The 20370-nt window shown below is 38.9% G+C and overlaps 2 protein-coding genes across 3 annotated transcripts in view; both read left to right on the forward strand.

Annotated features, from left to right (window-relative positions):
* Positions 1-20370, forward strand: part of LOC149562552 (tRNA (5-methylaminomethyl-2-thiouridylate)-methyltransferase) — a 212782-nt gene that overhangs the window by 63134 nt on the left and 129278 nt on the right. The gene's annotated exons all lie outside the window — the stretch shown is intronic.
* Positions 7195-10849, forward strand: LOC149562554 (uncharacterized). The gene is made up of 7 exons (XM_089826041.1): positions 7195-7357; positions 7555-8209; positions 8349-8581; positions 8697-8849; positions 8998-9398; positions 9536-9941; positions 10078-10849. Exons 2-7 carry the CDS (start codon positions 7587-7589, stop codon positions 10656-10658), a joined length of 2397 nt encoding a protein of 798 aa, XP_089682167.1. The 5' UTR covers positions 7195-7357; positions 7555-7586; the 3' UTR covers positions 10659-10849.

The raw sequence follows: 20370 nt of genomic DNA on the forward strand, positions 1-20370 counted from the left end.
TCGTACGGATCTAGCAAAGCATTGATATTCTTAGAAAAAATTTGGCCTACTAAATACCTTATAGTATTAACCTAATCGATGTCTTTCTTGGAGCATTTAATAATGTTCTAAATGGCATAGTTGTTGTTAGTATATTTACTAACTAATTTGTTTATCCTTGAGACACCGATCTAGGCAATATACTCATTGGCTTGTTTGTAGGGCCAACCTAGAAAGAGTTATGTCCTTTCTAAGGACATGCCTCTTGGGTGCCTTATAAGTAAGAGATAGGAATGTGGATAAAGGACACACGAATAAAATAAGTCTGCTCCTTTAGCATTCTCTACCTCATTCGACTTACTAGCAAGATTAATTATATAATTGCAGAACGATACATCAGTCAAAGGATACTGTATATACCATCTGGTATTGATATAGACCATCTTTGGCAAAGTATAAAGACTTTATATTAGATTTGTTTGTTCAGAATTTGCAGAAACTTTACATGATATTAGAGCTCTGGTAGTCGAACCTAGGCTCTGCAAATTAACAATTAGATTTAAAATATCTAGCAGCTCCTACCTTCAATGGCTAGCATAATCAAACCCGAAGATAGGTTTGATGGAAAAGAACACTCTGTTCCTTGGAAATTCAGAATTATGATGATTCTTGAAGACAACGATGTAATACAGTTTGTTGATAAAGAATCCAAGCGACCTGATGTTGATCCTCATAAAATTATCTAGATTAAAGAAAATAGGAAAGCGATGCAAATCATATTAGATGGGGTTAAAAATGAAATAGTACCTATGCTAATGAAACATCAGACAACATTTAATATGATGAGTGCATTATTAAATGCATATGAGGTTAACAATTCGACTAGAACCCTTGCACTAAAAAGGAAACTAAATCATATACAAATAAAGAACGAAGAATCTATGAATTAATACTTCCTAAGGGTTTGCTAGTCTAAGAGAGGAACTTGCAAGTATAGGGACCATAATTGAAAACAAAGAGCTAACACTTATGGCTATAGATGGGTTACCAAACTCATGGGAAGCATTCTCATAAGGAGTAAGTGCTAGAGACAATCTTCTAGACTTCAATAAACTTAAAGGAGATTGTGTTCAAGAAGAATCTAGGAAACTTAAGAAAGGAAGAAATTTGAAAACTGAAGATAAAGAACTTCAAGTTCTCAACACAAAACCCTATAAAGGTAAAGAAGTAACACTTCAAGAAGTAGGGTAATCGAAGAAATGACAAACCTATGAAAGATTTATCCAAAATAAAATGCTTCAAATGTGAAGAATTTGGACACTATAGATCTAATTGCCTGTAGAATTCAAAGCAGCAAGTAAACTATACAAACGTTGCTAGGAAAGAAGAAAACTATGATCCTGAGAAACGTGTATTGTATTCTACACTATCAAATGAACTATCAAGCACAACATGGGTAGTTGATAGTGGATCATCTCTACACATTACATGATACAAAGAAGTACTAGAATCAATATAAGAAGAAGTTAATGGCGAAGTTACCATAGGTGATAATTCCAATCATTTAGTCAAAAGAATTGAGAATTGCACCTTGAAACTGAAGTCCGATATTTCTCTCTCTCAAAAGAGTACTCTATGTACAAAGAATAAAGAGGAATCTAATCTCTGTTACAACACTTGAAGATGATGTACATAATGTTGCATTCATAGATGGTAAAGTGATGACCTAGTCTAAGAACTCTTCATTTAAGAAATCAAAGTTGATTGGTCAAAGAAAGGGATACTTGTATGAATTAAACATAGAACCTATTCAAGCCTTAATTCACTAAGTTGTTGATAAAATGAAATATGGCATAGAAGGTTAGGACACCTAAACTTCAAAGCCTTATCAACTATGTAGAAGATGGTTACTAGTTTACCTAAGTTGAATAAAGATCATTCAAGCATATGCAAAGGATTCACTCTGGGTAAGAACACCAAAAGTCCATTTCATGATAGCACTAGAAAAACTAACAATGTTTTGGAATTAGTACACTTAGATTTATGTGGACCTATGTTTGTTCCTTCTCTTGGAGGATTCTGGTACTATATACTTTTTTATAGATGATTTCTCTAGGAAAACATGGATTTGCTTCTTAAAATGTAAAGAGTCAAAGGAAATCCTTAAGAGATTTAAAGAATTCAAAACTTTAACTGAGAACTTATCAGGACACAAAATTAAAACTCTTGTGACTGATAATGGAGGGGAATATACTTCAGACTTGTTTAAAGATTTTAGTAAAGAAGCGGGAATTAAGAGGGAGTATACTGTTCCTTATAACCCATAAGAAAATAGGGTAGCAGAAAGGAAGAATAGAACAATTATAGAAGCAGCAAGAGCTATGATATTTGATCAAAATTTAGAATATTATCTTTGGGTAAAAGCCTTTTGTATTGTTGTCTATATTCAAAATAGAATTCTTCACTCCCAACTTAGAGATAAAACTCTTGAAGAAATCTTTTCTAAGGTTAAACCAAATATAAGCCATCTTAGGATATTTGGGTGCCCAGTATACATACATGTTCCAAAAGAAAAGAGAACTAAGCTAGAACCCTCCGAGAGGAAAGGTATTTTTTTCGGGTATAGTGAAACATCTAGGCATATAGAATTTTCATACCTGGTCAAAAAAACATTGAACTTAGTAGGCATGTAATATTGGAAGAAGATTTAGCATTCTAAAGAGCTCTTAGTTCTGAAGATCCTACATATATACATAGTTCTGAAGAAAATCACGAGTTTGAGTTTCAAAGGGAGAACATTGAAGAAATTGAAGATGAAATTCAAAATCTTAATTTTGAGGAAACTCAAAACCCTAAGAAAAGACCACTTTGGGTTATTAAGATTGTAGAGGAAGCACAAGACTTCGCTGCACCATCTAGAACCTTCAGAGAAAGCAAAAGACCCAAAAGATTTTCTAGTTATGCAACAAACATGAGTGATTTATCTAAATCAGAACCAACCAATGTTTCAGATGCTATTAAACATACAGCTTGGAAGGAAAATGTGTTGTTTCTTCTAAGTGGATATTTAAAATCAAGCATGCTGCTGACGGTAGCATTGAAAAATATAAAGCCAGATTTGTAGCTAGGGGATTCTCTTAGGAGGAGGGAATTGATTTTGAAGAAACCTTTGCTCCAGTTGCCAGATACACCTCTGTAAGGGCAGTCCTAGCTATTCCAGCATCAAAGTGATGAAAAGTACATTAGATGGATGTGAAAACAACATTTTTGAATGGAAAGATTACAAAAGAGGTTTATTTGGAACAACTTGAAGGATTTGAAACTCATAACCCTAAAGTCTTTAATTGTAGGCTCAAGAAAGCTCTTTGTGAGCTTAAACAGGCTCCAAGGGCATGGTATGAAAGAATTGATAATTATCTCTCTAGTTTAGAATTCTTCAAGAATGAAGCTGATCCAAATCTCTATTATAAAAAGGATAAAGATGATATGATAATTTTGATACTATATGTTGATGATTTACTAATAACAAGTGATGATCATCTTATAGATCAATGCAAGAAAGATCTAATCAAAGAATTTGAAATGAAAGATTTGACTTCTCCATTACTTCCTAGGACTGGAAGTATGGTAGAACTCCGACATCATCATATTTAATGAAGGAAAATATACATTAGACATCTTGAAGAGATTTGGAATGTGGAATTGCAGACCTATTTCTTCTCCAATGGAGACCAATCTACACAAACTTAAGGAAACAACTGCAAAATCACTCTCCATAGATTCTACTTTTTACAGAGAAATGATTGGGTCTCTGATGTACTTAGTAAATACAAGACTTGATATTTGCTATGTTGTTAATGCCTTAAGATAGTTTATGTGTGAGCCAAAGGAGATTCACCTAGTTGCAATCAAGCACATCAAGAGATACTTACAACGCACTCTTAACCTTGAGCTCAAATATGAGAAAGTTGATTTGGACATACATGGGTACACAGACTTAGATTGGGTTGGAAGTGTTATTGATAGGAAAAGCACTTTAGGATGCTGTTTCAGTTTAGGCTCAGTGATGATATCTTGGTTATGTAGAAAGTAGGCATTAGTAGCACAGAGTTCCACAGAAGTTGAATACAATGCCGCAACAATGGCCTCTCGGGAGGCAGTTTGGCTTAGAAAGTTACTTGTGGGATTATTTGGTCAACCCATGAATCCTACTATTATTCATTGTGATAATCAGAGTTCCATCAAGCTTTCTGTGAATCCAATTTTTCACGACAAGTCCAAGCATATTGAAATTCTCTATCATTATATAAGAGATATGGTAGATAGGAATACTGCAAAATTAGAATACATTTGCAGTGCAGATCAGACAACAGATTCTTACCAAACCTCTCTCTCTCGAGTGAAGATAGATCACTTCAGGAAAAGACTTCGTATGGTTGAATTATAATACATTTATATTCTTTAATTACTAATGAAATAATTTTGAGTTAAAATTATTATTTTTAGGCTATTGATTGTTATGGGCTCCACCATTTGTATTCATTATTTAAGAGGTGATGATCTCTGAGATAATGAACACTTGTATAAAATACATTATGAGAGATAACGATCTCTTAGATAATGCATTGAGTAGTAGAGAACTACTATCAGATATGGATGAGTTCAAGATCGCTTTGTGATATAGACGTTTCTATGCCTATGAGTCACAACTTGGATAAAGGAATAATTTAATCATTCTTCGGATTTTATCCTGTGAATTGGTAGATCTTAACTTAGGATCATATTGTGATATAGGCCTGCTAGTACCTATGTGTCACAATTTGGATAAAGGAATAATTTTATCATTCTCTGAATTTTATCCTGTGTATTGCATTCCATGCAATACTGTTATCACAAGTATAAGTGATAAGCCATATCACAGGTATAGTAATATGACATAGTATCATGTGTTTAATGATATTACATGCTTAGAAGATTCAGATAGATATAGAGTATCAATCTATGCTTATTCATCTTAATTGATGTTGCTAGCTATGATTATCTCTTAGTATGATTATCAAGTTAAGAGGGAGTGTTACTCCTATATAACTCTGATAACATTATTGATCATGACTGCAGATTGTATGGATCTAGCAAAGCATTGATAATCTTAGAAAGGATTTGACCTACCAAATACCTTATAGTATAACCTAATCGGCGTCTTTCTTGGAATATTTAGTAATGTTCTAAATGGCATAGTTATTGTTAGTATATTTAAAACTAATATGGGCAATATACTCATTGGTTAGTGTGTAGGGCCGACCTAGAAAGAGTCATGTCCTTTCTAAGGACATGCTTCTTGGGTGCCTTATAAGTAAGAGATAGGAATGTGGATAAAGGACACACGAATAAAATAAGTCTGCTCCTTTAGCATTCTCTGCCTAATTTGACTTACTAGCATAATTAATTATATAATTGCAGAACAAAACACCAATCAAAGGATAGTGTATATACCGTCCAGTATTGATATAGACCATCTTCAGCAAAGTATAAAGGCTTTATATCAGATTTGGTTGTTCAGAATTTGCAGAAACTTTACAAGATGAACGACACACAACGACTTATGGAAGAAACTCTTCGGAAACTGGTAGACAATGAGATATTTGGGGAACAAAATGGTCACAGTTCCGACTCAGTTTTAGGAAAGGCGAACCCTCATCTGGCATTCGCTCGACCTTCCATGCTGATTTTTCCTACACGGGCGGAGGTACCACACGGAGGAAGGCAACCAACCTTTGAGGAAATTCAAGAACAATTGAACGAAGATTGGAAGAATGCAAACTTGGAAGAGGATATATCCTATAAAGACTACGCAAAATTGAGAATGCGATATTCCATGGGCGGAAACCGAGGATTTGATGGGGACACAACCCAAGAACATAATGGACACAATAGAAAAGGGGAAATTGTATTAACTGAAAAATAAGCTAGTACATTCAGTACAGAGAAAATAAACTTCAAAACATGCCTAAGGGCTTACAATAGCATAAATGTGGAGATAATTTCTCCTATCAGTACCTCCTCTCAAACTCCACTCCGAACTGCCTTTTACAATTCCAGAAATCTCCTTAAATAGACCTTGGAAGGTTAAGGACTAGGAGTACATTCTAGAAAGTGCTAGTAGGCATCCACCGACCAAATAGAAGGTTCCAAAAGCTGCGTTAGAAGTCGACGCAAATCTAGAAGAATCCAGAAACGGTAACTGAACTTCCGGGAGGCATAACTTTTGAACCGTAGCTCCGATTGACGAACCGTTTACATTTCCGGAAAGCTCTCGAAGCGCTCTATAGCCCTATGGACGAGCTTTTCTCGTCCCTATTTTTCGGCCCTTTTTGAGGTCATTTAATGCCCCTAACCTGACTTTGAAGCATTCTTAGGAGGTCTCCAAAACTCGAAAATCTGCAATAACTTTCAAACCGTGGGGCCTTTTGACCTGATTCTTTTTCTGGAATGCTCTAAATCACAATTACATTCATCTGGCCAATTCACACCTTCTAGTTTACCAAAATGATGATCCAATTACATGCTCCTATTTTTTCGGGATTTTTTAGCACACTGATAGTGGAACTGTGAGAGTTGAAACCTTTATTTGACCCAAATGGGTGTCCAAAAATGAAAACACATGAAACAGAAACTAAGTCTAAGTACATTTTTTTTGGGTGACACAAGATTGCCCTTATACCTCTGGATGCTCCTGCATCAGACACCCAGGGTAGATTGAAAAGTGACCCTGTCACTTTATGAATGGTAGAGGAAATCCCAAATGGGAAACCTCAGCTCCTGAAATCCAAATTGAGTCCTCGATCGGTCGTCCTTTCCATTTGACCAAATACTCTTCATACTGCCTGTTTCTGGTACTCCTACCCATAGTTCCAAAAATCGCCATGAAATCGCCGAAATCGCCGAAATCACGATAAGATTCATGGCTCCCGATTTTTTTGGAATCGGAAATCGCTGATGGCGATTTTTTCGTGTGAATCGCCTGAATCGCTTGAATCGGCGATTCATGGCAAAAATCGCCAAAATCGCCATCGTGAATCTCCAGAAATCGGCTGCGGCAGCAAGGATAGAAAGTTCAATTTTTTAAAAAAAACACATGTTTTATTTGCTTTCTAAGTTGACTTTCCTCTTTGTTATAACCCTAAAGAGCCTTCTATTTGCTTAGTATGAGTAGAAGAGAGGAAGAGTGAGAGAGAAGAAGAGAAAAGAGAATCCATAGGTTTCCAACCGGCAAGAAGGAAGAACACCAAAAAGATCAGAAGTCCATTTGGGGAGGCCATAAATTGCACTGGGAGCATTAAGGAGTCAATATCAACACTCCTCAACTCATTTGCAAGAGGTAAGTGTTGGTTTTTTTTTTGCATGTTAGTGTAGTATGCATTTTTTGTTAAATTTTTTTAGTGTTCAAACTTCATTTGCAAATCTTGAATTTTTTTATTTTTAGTTTTACTAAATTGCAAACTAGGGTTTGTTGTTTTGTAGTTTTTGTTTATTAGTTGCAAACTTTGATTTTTTACATGAATTTTTTTATTGCAGCAGCCCTTTGCTTTCATTTTCCAATTTCCACAATGGGTAAAAAAGATGAATGCTGGAAATATAATGAAGAGTTTCCTGGGAGAACCAAATATCAAACAAAATGTATATTTTGCAAAGAAAAAATAAATTCGGGAGATATCTATAGATTGAAATACCACATTGCTGGCATACCTGGCCATGATGTCACAGTTTGCACTCAACAAACCGCTGAGGCAAAACGCTCTTGTTTAGTGGCATTAGAAAAAATTGAACAAGACAAGTTGACTAAGAAAATGCAACTTGAAGGGTTAAGAGGTATTGGCTCCCATGCTCCCACATCCGCAACCGCATCTACATCTGCAAGTGCATCTGCATCAGCTTCCGCATCCGTAGGTTGTGTTGGGGAGGGTTCTTCTAGGCCTCCTTTTCATCCTAGTGCTAGTGCTCATGTGAGTGTTAGTGGTAGTCGGTCTCATACTGAGACAGAGTCCAACACCAACCTATTGCGGCCTAGAGTGCGGAAAAGCAGAATGGATAGTTACTTTGTGCCCTGCACTACTCCTGGCTCCCAACCCACGCTTGAGGGCATGGGTTTGAACAAGGAGATTCATGATGCTGCCAGAAAAGAGATTTGCAAATTCTGGTACTTTTGCAACATTCCATTTATTGCAGCCAGGTAATTGATTCTTTTTTCTTTGTTATCTTCAAAGTTAAAGTTAAAAGTAAAAGTAAAACTTTAATTATATCTACTTGTTTTATGATTTTAGTTTTTGACATCTAAATTTCTAATCAATATCATTATCTATTTGTGACAGGACTCCTTATTGGCAGAACATGATAGATGCAGTTGCCATTTGTGGTCCGGGGTTTAAAGCCCCAACTGAGGTTGAGTTGAGTGGATACCTCCTGGAGGAAATGGTTGAGGATATGAGGCATGAGCTTGAGGACAACCGAAAGGAGTGGATCGAAAAGGGTTGCACCATCATGACTGATGGTTGGACAGATAGGAGGGGAAGAACACTCCTCAATTTTCTTGTATCCTGTGGAGGTGATTGATCATTCTACTTTCCTACATACATAATTTTGAATCGTGATTGACTATTTCAAATTTTGATTTGTTGATTGCTAATAGTAATTATAATTCGTTGTTTTGTTACTTTTAGGATATACCATGTTCCTCAAATCCATTGATGCTTCTGCTCATGTAAAAAACGCCATATACTTATGTGAGGTTATTGAGGAAGTTATAGCAGAGGTGGGGGAACAACATGTGGTGCAAGTGGTGACAGATAATGCAGCAAGTTATGTTGCTGCAGGTAAACTTTTAACTTTTTAAGTTTTGAAAATAAATTTATTTGAATTTTGAACTTTTTCTAATTCTAACTTAGAATTTCTAAGTTTCCTAAGTTCTAAGTTCTAACATGTTTGAAATTTGAATTTCTAATTATCTTATAATTGTTGTAGGCAAACTTTTGATGGAGAGGCACCCCACCATATTTTGGTCCCCTTGTGCAGCACACTGCCTTGACCTCATGTTGGAGGAAATTGGCAAACTTGAGTGGGTCAAGTCATGTGTGGAAAGGGCAAAAAACATATGTAAGTTTATTTATAATCATTCATTTGTCCTTAGCACAATGAGGAAGTACACAGGAGACAAAGAGTTAGCTCGTCCAGGGATCACGAGGTTTGCCTCGAATTTCATCACCTTGCAGTCCTTGTTGACATCAAGGGATGATTTGAGGAGCATGTTTGTTGGGCGGGAGTGGATTTCATCTTCCTATGCTACGACCACTGCAGGGATAGATGTGGTGGATTGCATATTTGATGATGATGGTTTTTGGAAACCTGCTAGAGAAATACTTAAGGTAATTTTATTGCAATTTAACATTTAATATTTTACAGTTTACTATGCTAATTGTTTAATGATTTAGTTTTACCTTATATTATTGAATTATTCTATGTTTAAGTTTTGACTCAAATTTTTGTTTTACTTTATATGTAGGCCACTGAGCCTCTTGTATCTCTCCTACGAACTGCTGATGGGGAGAAGCCCTCTATGGGCTACATATATGAGGGCATGGATAGGGCCAAGGAGGCCATTAGAGCTCAGTATGCAGGAGTGCAGGAGAAGTATGCCCCTATTTGGGACATCATTGATAGGAGATGGCAGAATCAGCTCCACAGACCCATCCATGCAGCAGCTTACTTTTTGAATTCGGCATTTCGTTTCCGTCCTGACTTCAAGGCGGATGAGGAGGTTCTCACCGGATTATATACAGTGATCCAGAGGTTGAGTACTGATGAGGATAGCAGTGCTGCAATTATTGAGCTTGATAAGTTCAATAATAAAGAAGGGCCACTTTTCTCTAGCAGGGTAGCCATAGATGCTCGGGAAACAATACAGCCAGGTAAAAATTAAATAATATATTCAATGTTCATGAATCTAGATTCTAAACTTAAAAAGTTGATTATGTAATTTTAGAGTTAACTTGTAATTTGTAATTTGTAAATGAGACTAATTATTTTTATTTTCCCTTATTTCAGATAGATGGTGGCAAATGTTTGGGGCCACAACCCCAAAACTTCAAAAAATTGCCATTCGTATTCTGAGTCAGCCAAGCAGCGCTTCTGGATGTGAGCGCAGTTGGTCCATGTTCGAGCACATCCACTCGAAGAGGAGAAACAGGTTGACAGTGCAGAGGTTGAATGATCTTGTCTTCGTTCATTACAACCTCCGTCTTAGGATCAGACAGATTTTGGGCACTGACTCCTCTCCGATCATTCTGGAGGAGATTGATCCAGAATCAGAGTGGCTCACAGAGGTTGTAGATCCAGTCTTCACTGAGGAAGACCGTGCGTGGATTGACCAGGTGGATATAGAGGCTGAGGCAGCTAGAGCACGTTCTTCAGGCATTGGTAGACGCACACGTGCACGCACAGACACAGGCCCTAGCGACATTCGTGAGCCCATCTTATATGCGGGAGATATGGCTCGACAGTCCTCTAGGACCTACATTAGACGCCTTGCTACTAGGCAGACTGGATACTCAGAGGCTGAGGCTGAGGCTGTAGCCGAGCTTGAGGATGATGTTGAGGATGATGATGACTATGAGCCTGAGGCTTGAGCTGGAGCCTTGTTTTTATATTTTGTTTACAGATATTGATACTGAATCATTGATAGACATATGTTTCAAAGTTTCAAACTTTCATGGATCTTCATCTTAGATTCTTACATAAATTTATGATTTGATGTCTTATGGATCATCTTACATACATTCTATGATTTAAATCATTATGATCATTTGATTTCTATTTACTTCAGCTAGCCTACAATTTACATTTTAGAATCTTAGATAACATAGTTACGTATGTGATGGATTTTATGTTTCATGTTTATGTATGTTAAGTTTTAACTTCTATTTGATGATGTTATAGTGTGCTTAAGTTATATTCAATAAAGGGTGCATGAAATAAGTTTTAAATTGTTAAAATCTTTAAATTTAAAGGGTTTTTTCAAATTTGCCGATTCATTGCCGATTCATTGCCGATTCACGATTCGATTCGGCCTTGCCGATTCCGATCCGATTCCGATTCACGTTTCTATGCTCCTACCCACACGATGATCTAGAATGTCTTCTATCTCCTCCTTCTTAGAAGCAGGAATTGGACATGGCTCTAACACCAGCTCCTCATCTGCACCATCATCATGATACTCTGTTAAATCTGCAATGTTGAAAATGGGAGAAATGTGAATACCATCTGGCAGCTCCACCTCATATGCATTTCCTGAGTCATGTTTCTTCAAAATTTTGTAGGGGCCAAATTTCTTCATTTTCAGCTTGTTGTAAGTACCGGATGGAAATCTTTCTTTTCGTAAGTGCACCATGACTAGATCCCCTACTTGGAATTCCTTATGTCTTCTCCTTTGATTAGCCCTAGCTTTATACTCTTGTTTCATCTTGGTAATGTGTGCTTGAACCTCCTCATGTAGACGCTTGATATGTTCAGCAAATTCCTCAGCTTCAGCACTTGTCCTCTCCCCTTGTTCTATCTTTCTCAATTCTGGTGCAGTCCTTGGGCTATTCCCATATACAATTTGGAATGGTGATTTTCCAGTACTCCTATTTATAGAGTTATTGTAAGCAAACTCTGCTTGTGGTAGAATCAAATCCCATCCCTTGGGCTTATCCTCAACTAAACATCTCAGCAAATTGCCCAGACTTCTGTTTACCACTTCTGTCTGGCCATCAGTTTGTGGGTGATGCGTGGAACTAAATTTCAAGTCGGTTCTTAACTTTTTCCATAATGTCCTCCAGAAATACCCCACAAATTTAGTATCTCTGTCAGAAACTATACTCCTTGGAAGTCCATGTAGTCTTACCACCTCTTTGAAAAACAAGTTTGCAATATGGACAACATCATGAGTTTTGTGGCATGGAATGAAATGTGCCATTTTGGAGAACCTATTAACCACCACGAATACTGAGTCATTACCCCTTTGTGTCCTTGGCAATCTAAGAACAAAATCCATACTTATGTCCTCCCATGGCCTTGATGGAACAAGCAATGGCTGATATAGGTCAGTATTGTGACTAAACCCCTTGGCAACTTGACAAACTTGGCAACTCTGTACAAACTTCTTCACATCCTGTGAAATTTGAGGCCAAAATAATGTTCTCTAAGAATGGCAATGGTCTTATCTCGACCAAAATGTCCTGCCATCCCTCCACTGTGTTTCTCCTTAATCAGATTTTCCCTCAAGGAACTCCTTGGAATGCACAATTGACTACCCTTGAACAACATGCCATCTTGAATCAAATAGTCTAACCACTTGGTTCTATCTACAGCAACAGGTTCTTTACAAGCTTTCCATGCTTCAGCAAAATCAGGATCCTCGGGGTACAATTTCTTGAGTTCATCAAACCCAACTACTTCAACCTGCATTACTGTAAGCAACAACTGTCTCCTGCTTAGTGCATCTGCAACCATGTTAGATTTTCCACTTCTATGCTTCAACACAAATGTATAACTCTGCAAGAATTCTACCCACTTCATATGCCTCTGATTCAATTTACTCTGGCTATTTAGGTACTGTAATGCCTGATGATTAGTATACAAAACAAATTCTTTTGGCAATAAATAATGCCTCCATTTCTTTAAGGCCTAAACTATTGCATAGAACTCTTGATCATAAACATAATACTTCTTCTTTGCATCATTCAATTTTTCACTAAAATATGCAATAGGCTTACCTTCTTGGCTTAATACAGCCCCAATAGCGCTGCCACTGGCATCACAATCCACCTGGAAAACCTTTCTAAAATCTGGAAGTGCCAACACAGGCTGTTCTGTCACCTTCTTCTTCAGCAATTCAAAACTTCTCTCAGCTGCTGCAGTTCATTTGAACTCTTTTCTATCCCCTCTTATTGTATCTGTTAGGGGTGCACATATGCCACTGAAATTCTTAATAAACTTCTTGTAAAAACTAACTAGACCATGAAATGATCTTACCTCAGTAGCAGACCTTGGAGTAGGCCATTCCAAGATGACTTTTACCTTCTCTGGATCCATTTTGAGACCTTCGAGTGATATAACAAGCCCCAAATAGACTAACTCCCTTTTTGCAAAGATACACTTCTTCAGATTAATTAACAGTTTCTCTTCCCTTAGCCTTTCAAGGACACTACGAATATGCAGTAAATGTTCTTTCAAAGTCTTGCTGAAAATTAAAATATCATCCAAATAAACAATAACAAATTTTCCCAAGAACTTCTTAAGTACCTCATTCATGAGCCGCATGAAGGTGCTTGGGGCGTTCGTCAATCCAAAGGGCATGACTAACCACTCATAAAGACCCTCCTTGGTCTTGAAGGCTATTTTCCACTCATCTCCTTCTCGAATCCGTATCTGATGATAGCCACTCTTGAGATCTATCTTTGTGAAGTACTGAGCTCCACTCAAGCAATCCATAAGATCATCCATCCTTGGCAAAGGAAACCGGTACTTGATAGTTATCCTATTTATAGCTCGAGAATCTGTACACATCCTCCACTCTCCATCCTTCTTTGGTGCGAGTACTGCAGGTACTGCACATGGACTCAGGCTCTCTCGAATCAAGCCCTTACTCAACAGCTCCTGAACCTGTCTATTTAGCTCCTCTGTTTCAGTAGGAGTCATCCTGTGAGCAGCCTTGTTAGGCAAACTAGCTCCTGGAATCAGATCTATTTGATGACTGATTTGCCTTACTGGTGGCAATCCATCTGGAACATTATCAGAGATAATATCTCCAAATTCTCGTAGTAAATCTAAAACTTCAAGTGGTATTTCACTACTACCTTCTTTATCTTTCCTAGGAATCAAAGCATAGCACATATGCTGATGTTTCACGCCATCTAAAAACTTCCTTTCATCAACAAGACAAATTCTAGCACTACTACATACCTTTTCACCTTCCTTTTTCATGGGCTTCAATTTGTGGCGAACTCCATCCTTTGTCAGAGAGTATGTGTTTGCATGCCCATCATGTACTGCATGTCTATCAAACTGCCATGGTCTACCCAACAATAGATGGAAAACATCCAAATAAATAACATCAGAGAGAACTTCATCATGGTAACTCCCAATTTTGAATTTCACTAAACATTGTTCACTTACCAGGACCTTATGCTCATCTTTTACTCAAGTAATCCGATAGGGCTGGGGATGTTTCTCCCTCTTGAGCTTCAGCTTAGAGACCATCTCTTCTGATACCAAGTTATCAGTGCTACCACCATCAATGATCATGTCACAACATTTATCCTCACACTTGCATCTGGTACGGAACAAACTCCTCCGTTGTCCTGGTTCAATCTCACCACTTAGTAGGACTCTTTCATTTACCAAGGTCTCTCCTCTTTCTGCATCCTCTGAGTCTGATGATTGTGCATCCTCATCCACATGAGCAACCCTAGCTTGGCCCTCAGCTCTCCTATCTGTCCTTCCTTGTCGTTGAGGGCATTCAAAGGCACGATGACCTTCTTCATTGCAATGGAAACAGGTACCACAGAAGCCGCCTCTTCCTTGTCCACGTCCTCTACCTCTTCCTCTCTGATTTCCAAAGTCTTGATCATGGGAGCGGTTGAAACCCTCATTCCTCTGGTTCCTGCTAGTACCCACATCTTCATTTTTCTTTTGGGTTTCATTGCGGCCTCCAGATGATCTACCGCTTCCCCTTCCTCCTTGACCGCGCCCTCTTTGTTTTCCTTCAAACCTTTTATTCAGCTTCTCTTCAACTCGTAGGGCAAACTGGTATGCCTCTTCAATACTGGTCATTCTTACCAGACTTAATTTCTCCTGGATGCTAGGTCGCAACCCACTGATATAACGAGCAACCTTCTCCTTATTTGCTTCTGCATGCCTCGCTCTAATCAAGAGTCGATAAAATTCCTTTGTATATTCTTGGACTGATCTTCCTGCTTGCTTTAACCCATGCATCTTCTTAAACAAGTCAAGCTCGTAGTCCACAGGAATGAACTGCTTCTTCAATTTGTCCACCATGCGATCCCATCTTGTGATCTTCTCCTTTCCTCTTCTGTTTCTTTCCAATTGGACCTCTTGCCACCAGATTTTGGCATGGCCTTTCAGTTTGGCCTTTGCAAACTTAACCCTATCTGGGTCCCTGATATCCTCATACTCAAAGTATTCTTCCATTCATTGATCCAATCGATCAACTCATCTGGTTTCAGATTTCTTGAAAATACACCCACTTCAATTGTGGGTCTTTTCCCAAACTTAGTAATGGCCCTAAAAAGCCTTTCCTCTGCATGATTCAGAACTTCCCCGTCAAATTCCCCTTCTAGTCCAATTTCATCTTCTTCGTTGTCATCTTCACTTTCATCACCTGCGGCCACAATTGTTCCTCTACGTAGCTCCTCCTGCAATGCTTGTACCTGCCTTTGGAGGGCTCTAACCTCCTCAGGATTAATAGCTCTGGCCCTTCCGCCACGCTCTCTTCGTGGAGGCATCTTCTTAACTCAAACCCACAACCACACAGTCCTGGTGCAAACTGCCTCACAGTCGGCGCTCTGTCTACACACTCAAGAAAACCAGCTCTGATACCACTTGATGGGGACACAATCCAAGAACAGAATGGACACAACAGAAAAGGGGAAATTGTATTAACTGAAAAATAAGCTAGTACATTCAGTACAGAGAAAATAAACTTCAAAACATGCCCTAAGGGCTTACAATAGCATAAATGTGGAGATAATTTCTCCTATCAGTACCTCCTCTCATATTCCACTCCGAACTGCCTTTTACAATGCCAGAAATCTCCTTGAATAGACCTTGGAAGGTTAAGGACTAGGAGTACATTCTAGAAAGTGCTAGTAGGCATCCACCGACCAAATAGAAGGTTCCAGAAGTTGCGTTAGAAGTCGACGCAAATCTAGAAGAATCCAGAAACGGTAACCAAACTTCCGGGAGGCATAACTTTTGAACCGTAGCTTCGATTGATGAACCGTTTACATTTTCGGAAAGCTCTCGAAGCGCTCTATAGCCCTATGGACGAGCTTAGCTCGTCCCCCATTTTTCGGCCCTTTTCGAGGTCATTTAATGCCCCTAACCTGACTTTGAAGCATTCTTAGGAGGTCTCCAAAACTCGGAAAACTGCAATAACTTTCAAACCGTGGGGCCTTTTGACCCGATTCTTTTTCTTGAATGCTCTAAATCACAATTACATTCATTTTGCCAATTCACACCTTCTAGTTTACCAAAATGATGGTCCAATTACATGCTCCTATTTTTTCGGGATTTTCTAGTACACTGATAGTGGAACTGTGAGAGTTGGAACCTTTATTTGACCCAAATGGGTGTCCAAAAATGAAAGCACATGAAACAGAAACTAAGTCTAAGTACATTTTTTTTTGGGTGACACAGGATTGCCCTTATACCTCTGGATGCTCCTACATCAGGATTTTTTAATGACGATCTCAGAAGAAAATTGAGTAAAGTGAATTTGTCACCATTTGATAGTTCCGGATCCATATCTGCCCATGCATGGGTTGTAATGTTCTCGTTATAAAATAAATTATGTATCAAACTATTGTTAATGGGCCGATTCATTTAATTTATATCGGACCCATTTTTATTTCTATTTTTCGTAGTTTATGTCATTGTCGGCTATCTTTGTACACTCCTAGAAAGTTTCTCGACGGGTATTTAAGCACGGCTTGTAGGTAGTCTCTAGGTATGCAATTTTGGATTATTTCTTTATATTGCGAATTCCTGTTGGAGTTCGAGATTGTTCGCCATTTTCGAAGTGAAAGATCTTCCCTATTTTGCTTGTTTTTCGTTTTGGTGGGATTCGATCCTCACCCTATTCCGTCACCTATAGCACTTTGCTCGGATCTAGCAAGTTGGAGCTTCATTCTTGTTGCAAGCTATTTATTATCTTATATATATATATATATATATATATATATATATATATATATTTTCTCTGTGTGTTGGTTACTTCAAGCTGGTAGTATCTATGTGCTGTTTTTGTGTTGGATTTGCCCCTCTTTGGCATCTTCGTACCTCTCTCCATCATTTGTACAACCTCCTGTCTCCATCTGTACCTCCACCCTTTCACACCTCTAGCATCTTACTTCATACTTACCAACCTTCCCCTCACCCTTCATAAGGCCTGCAAGTTTTAAGTGTACGGCTTGCATTATCCCCACCATATGACCCCTAGGATATCTCATACAGCCGTCAACTTGGCCTCCACTTCACACCCTATGGCCCACTTGTGGCATGGTTTCTTGACCGTACGGCCTTCATGGTATAAACCTCCACAACATTGTACATCTTTTCCATTTCCCACCGTACATCACATTGCCCCATCGTACGACCATTAGCTGATCCCCGTACGCCACCATAGTCTCCTCACTCTCCCATTCCACCGTACGACACTCTTCTAATCCAGTTTGTTTGTCATAGTACTATGTAGCAGTACGGCTTCCTTCCCTCTCACATACCGTATGGCCCATAGCTCAAGCTACACTTGCATGGTATATTATACAATCCTATTAGTTTGCAGGTCATCGAGTACCACAAAGAGGTTATAAACATTAAAGTGGTATCATAGCGCTTCGATCTTGCCAGCTTGTGGACAATGAATGAGAGTTTATAGCTGGAAGAGGACACATTCCGTTGATAGCATGGCTGCCGAACCGGAACTGGAACCGACAACTACCAAACTAGTGGCACTATTGAGAGAACTTGCTAGGAATCAGGCAAAGATCACTGATACTTAGTGACTCATGGAAGAAACTCTCAAAAAGTTGGCAGACAATAAAATATCCGGAGAACAAAATGGTCACAACGTGGGCTCGGTGTCGGGTAAATCAAGCCCAGCACGCTCTCAACCTTCCATACCATCTTTTCCTCCACGGATGGAGACACCACACGGAGGGAAACAACCAACCTTTGAAGAGATGCAAGAACAACTGAGAGAAGATTGGAAGAATGCGAATTTTGAGGAAGATATAACCTTCAAAGACTATGTGGATTTGAGAATGAGATATTCGGGAGGCAGAAACAGAGGATATTTTAACAATGATCTCAGGAGAAATTTGAGTAAAGTAAATTTGTCCCCATTTGACAGATTCGGATCCGTATCTGCACAAGCGTGGGTAATGAAGGCTGATACTTACTTCTAGCTGAATTCTATGCTAGAAGAAGAAGCAATCAAATTTGCGGCGCTGCATTTGGAGGGAGTTGCGAATGAATGGTGGCATCACGACACCATTACACTGGGGCATGATCAAATAAATACTTACACGAAATTCATTGAGAGATTGATAGAGTGATTTGATGGCAAAGATTCGAAACTCAATTTCAAAGATTTGGCACAACTGAGACAAACTGGATTGGTCTACTAGTACATTGCGAAAACTTCAGAAACTCTCTGTTTTGGTCATAGACATTTCTGAAAGAAGAGGGATAGTGCTCTTCATGGACGGATTGATAGAACCACTAAAAGGTTGGGTAAAAGGGTTCAATCTTGCCACCCTATCGGAAGCTATTAAGAAGGCATAGAGTATGGCATCATCGTCGATGTCATCCTCTCAAAGTTACTCACACCCCAAATTGTTGGCGTTTCCGAGGGTCAAAGATAATAAACCTCTGCCCAAGAAGCTGTTATTGGATGAAGCTACCAGACAGGAATTCCGAAGGAAGAAATTATGTTTCAACTGCAAGGGACTGTGGGAACCTAGTCACAGATGCCTCAGAAAAGGAAAAATACACTACATCGAGGTCGTGTTTGATGATGAGGATGAATAGGAAGAAGCACTCGCCGAAGACAACCAACATCACGACGACACCAACATGGTTAGTTTGAACCGTATGGAAAGAATTGCAGTTTTGGTATGATGCAGAGGAACTATTGCCCTAGTTGGTAGCCCTAGGTGCATAGCTTTTTGTGTATGGGGTAGCCTTCAAGGACAAAGGGTTACGGTGATGCTGGATAGCGGAGCCACTCTAAATTTCATAAACTCATCTCTAGTGAAGTGAAGAGGTCTACCTGCAGAGACACACGCAGGATTTCAGGTTAAGGTTGCTAGAGGGACTCTTTTGCCCTGCACACACCTTGTTCCTCAGCTAAGTATCACAATAGCGAATCACACGGTGACTGAGGATTTCTTCATAGTGGGCCTTGATGACATGGAGGTTATTCTAGGCATATAGTGGATGGAGATACTTGATGAATACACTCAGAGTTTCAAACGGATGGACTTCACTTTTGTTGTCAATGGAAAGAAGGTTCTTCTTTGCGGAATGGCAAATGAAGGTTCGAAGGAAGTTTCTGCACATCGGATGGAGGCAATTTTTCGGCGTGATGACGTTGCGTGGGCTACACATTGTTTTATATCAGCAGAACCTATAAAGGGGCAACAGACACCTCTCCAGGATGATGATCTCTAGGGTATTTTGAGTAAACATGATAAAGTTTTCATTGACATTCCTCCGGGTATATCGCCCCATCGAGGGTTTGAACATGCTATTGAGTTGGATGTTGGGGCCAAGCCGATCATAACCACACCCTGCCGTCATCCCAAGAAATTCAAAGATGAGATTGAAAAGACCATTTAGGAACTGTTGGAGAAAGGATGGATCCATCCCAGTTCTAGCCCCTTCGCATCATTAGTAGTTTTGGTCAAAAAGAAGGACGGGACGATGCGCATGTGTGTGGACTATCGTGCGTTGAACAAAAAAACAATAAAGAATAGATATCCCATTCCAAGGATAGATGAGTTGCTGGATGAATTACATGGCATAGTCTATTTTTTTAAAATAGATCTCTGTTCTGGATACCATCAGATCCGCATGAGGGAGGAAGACATAGAAAAGACGACCTTACGCTGTCACTATGGGCATTATGAATTTCTGGTCATGCCGTTCGGATTAACAAATGCACCTGCTACATTCTAATCATGCATGAATTGCATTTTCAACAAACAATTGCATAAGAACTTATTGGTATTTTTTGATGATTTTATTTGTAGCAGGACATGGGAGGAGCACTTGAAGCATCTGGATGAAATCCTAAGGATCATGGAGGAGCAGTCTTTGTTCGCTAAGCAATCCAAGTGTGAATTCGGCATGACAGAAATATTGTACTTGGGGCATGTTGTTAGTAAATATGGAGTTCAAGTTCATCAGGAGAAGATTTAGGCTATCCTTGATTGGCCTCCCCCAAAATCGCTCATAGATTTGCGAGGGTTTTTTGGACTGTATAGTTATTATCGGAGGTTCGTGAAAGGATTCTCTTAGCTTAGCGCACCCTTAACGGACCTTACAAGGAAGGGA

Source organism: Cupressus sempervirens, chromosome 4 (assembly GCF_028749045.1).
Source record: "Cupressus sempervirens isolate cs-2001-9-10 chromosome 4, ASM2874904v1, whole genome shotgun sequence".
Taxonomy (NCBI): domain Eukaryota; kingdom Viridiplantae; phylum Streptophyta; class Pinopsida; order Cupressales; family Cupressaceae; genus Cupressus; species Cupressus sempervirens.

Bases quoted from the DNA above. Each gene is read 5' to 3' on its own strand.
- LOC149562554 (XM_089826041.1), top strand. From the start codon at position 7,587: ATGGGTAAAAAAGATGAATGCTGGAAATATAATGAAGAGTTTCCTGGG. The intron at 8,850-8,997 runs GTAAACTTTTAA...TAATTGTTGTAG, and splicing joins AGCAAGTTATGTTGCTGCAG to GCAAACTTTTGATGGAGAGG. The intron at 9,942-10,077 runs GTAAAAATTAAA...CCCTTATTTCAG, and splicing joins TCGGGAAACAATACAGCCAG to ATAGATGGTGGCAAATGTTT.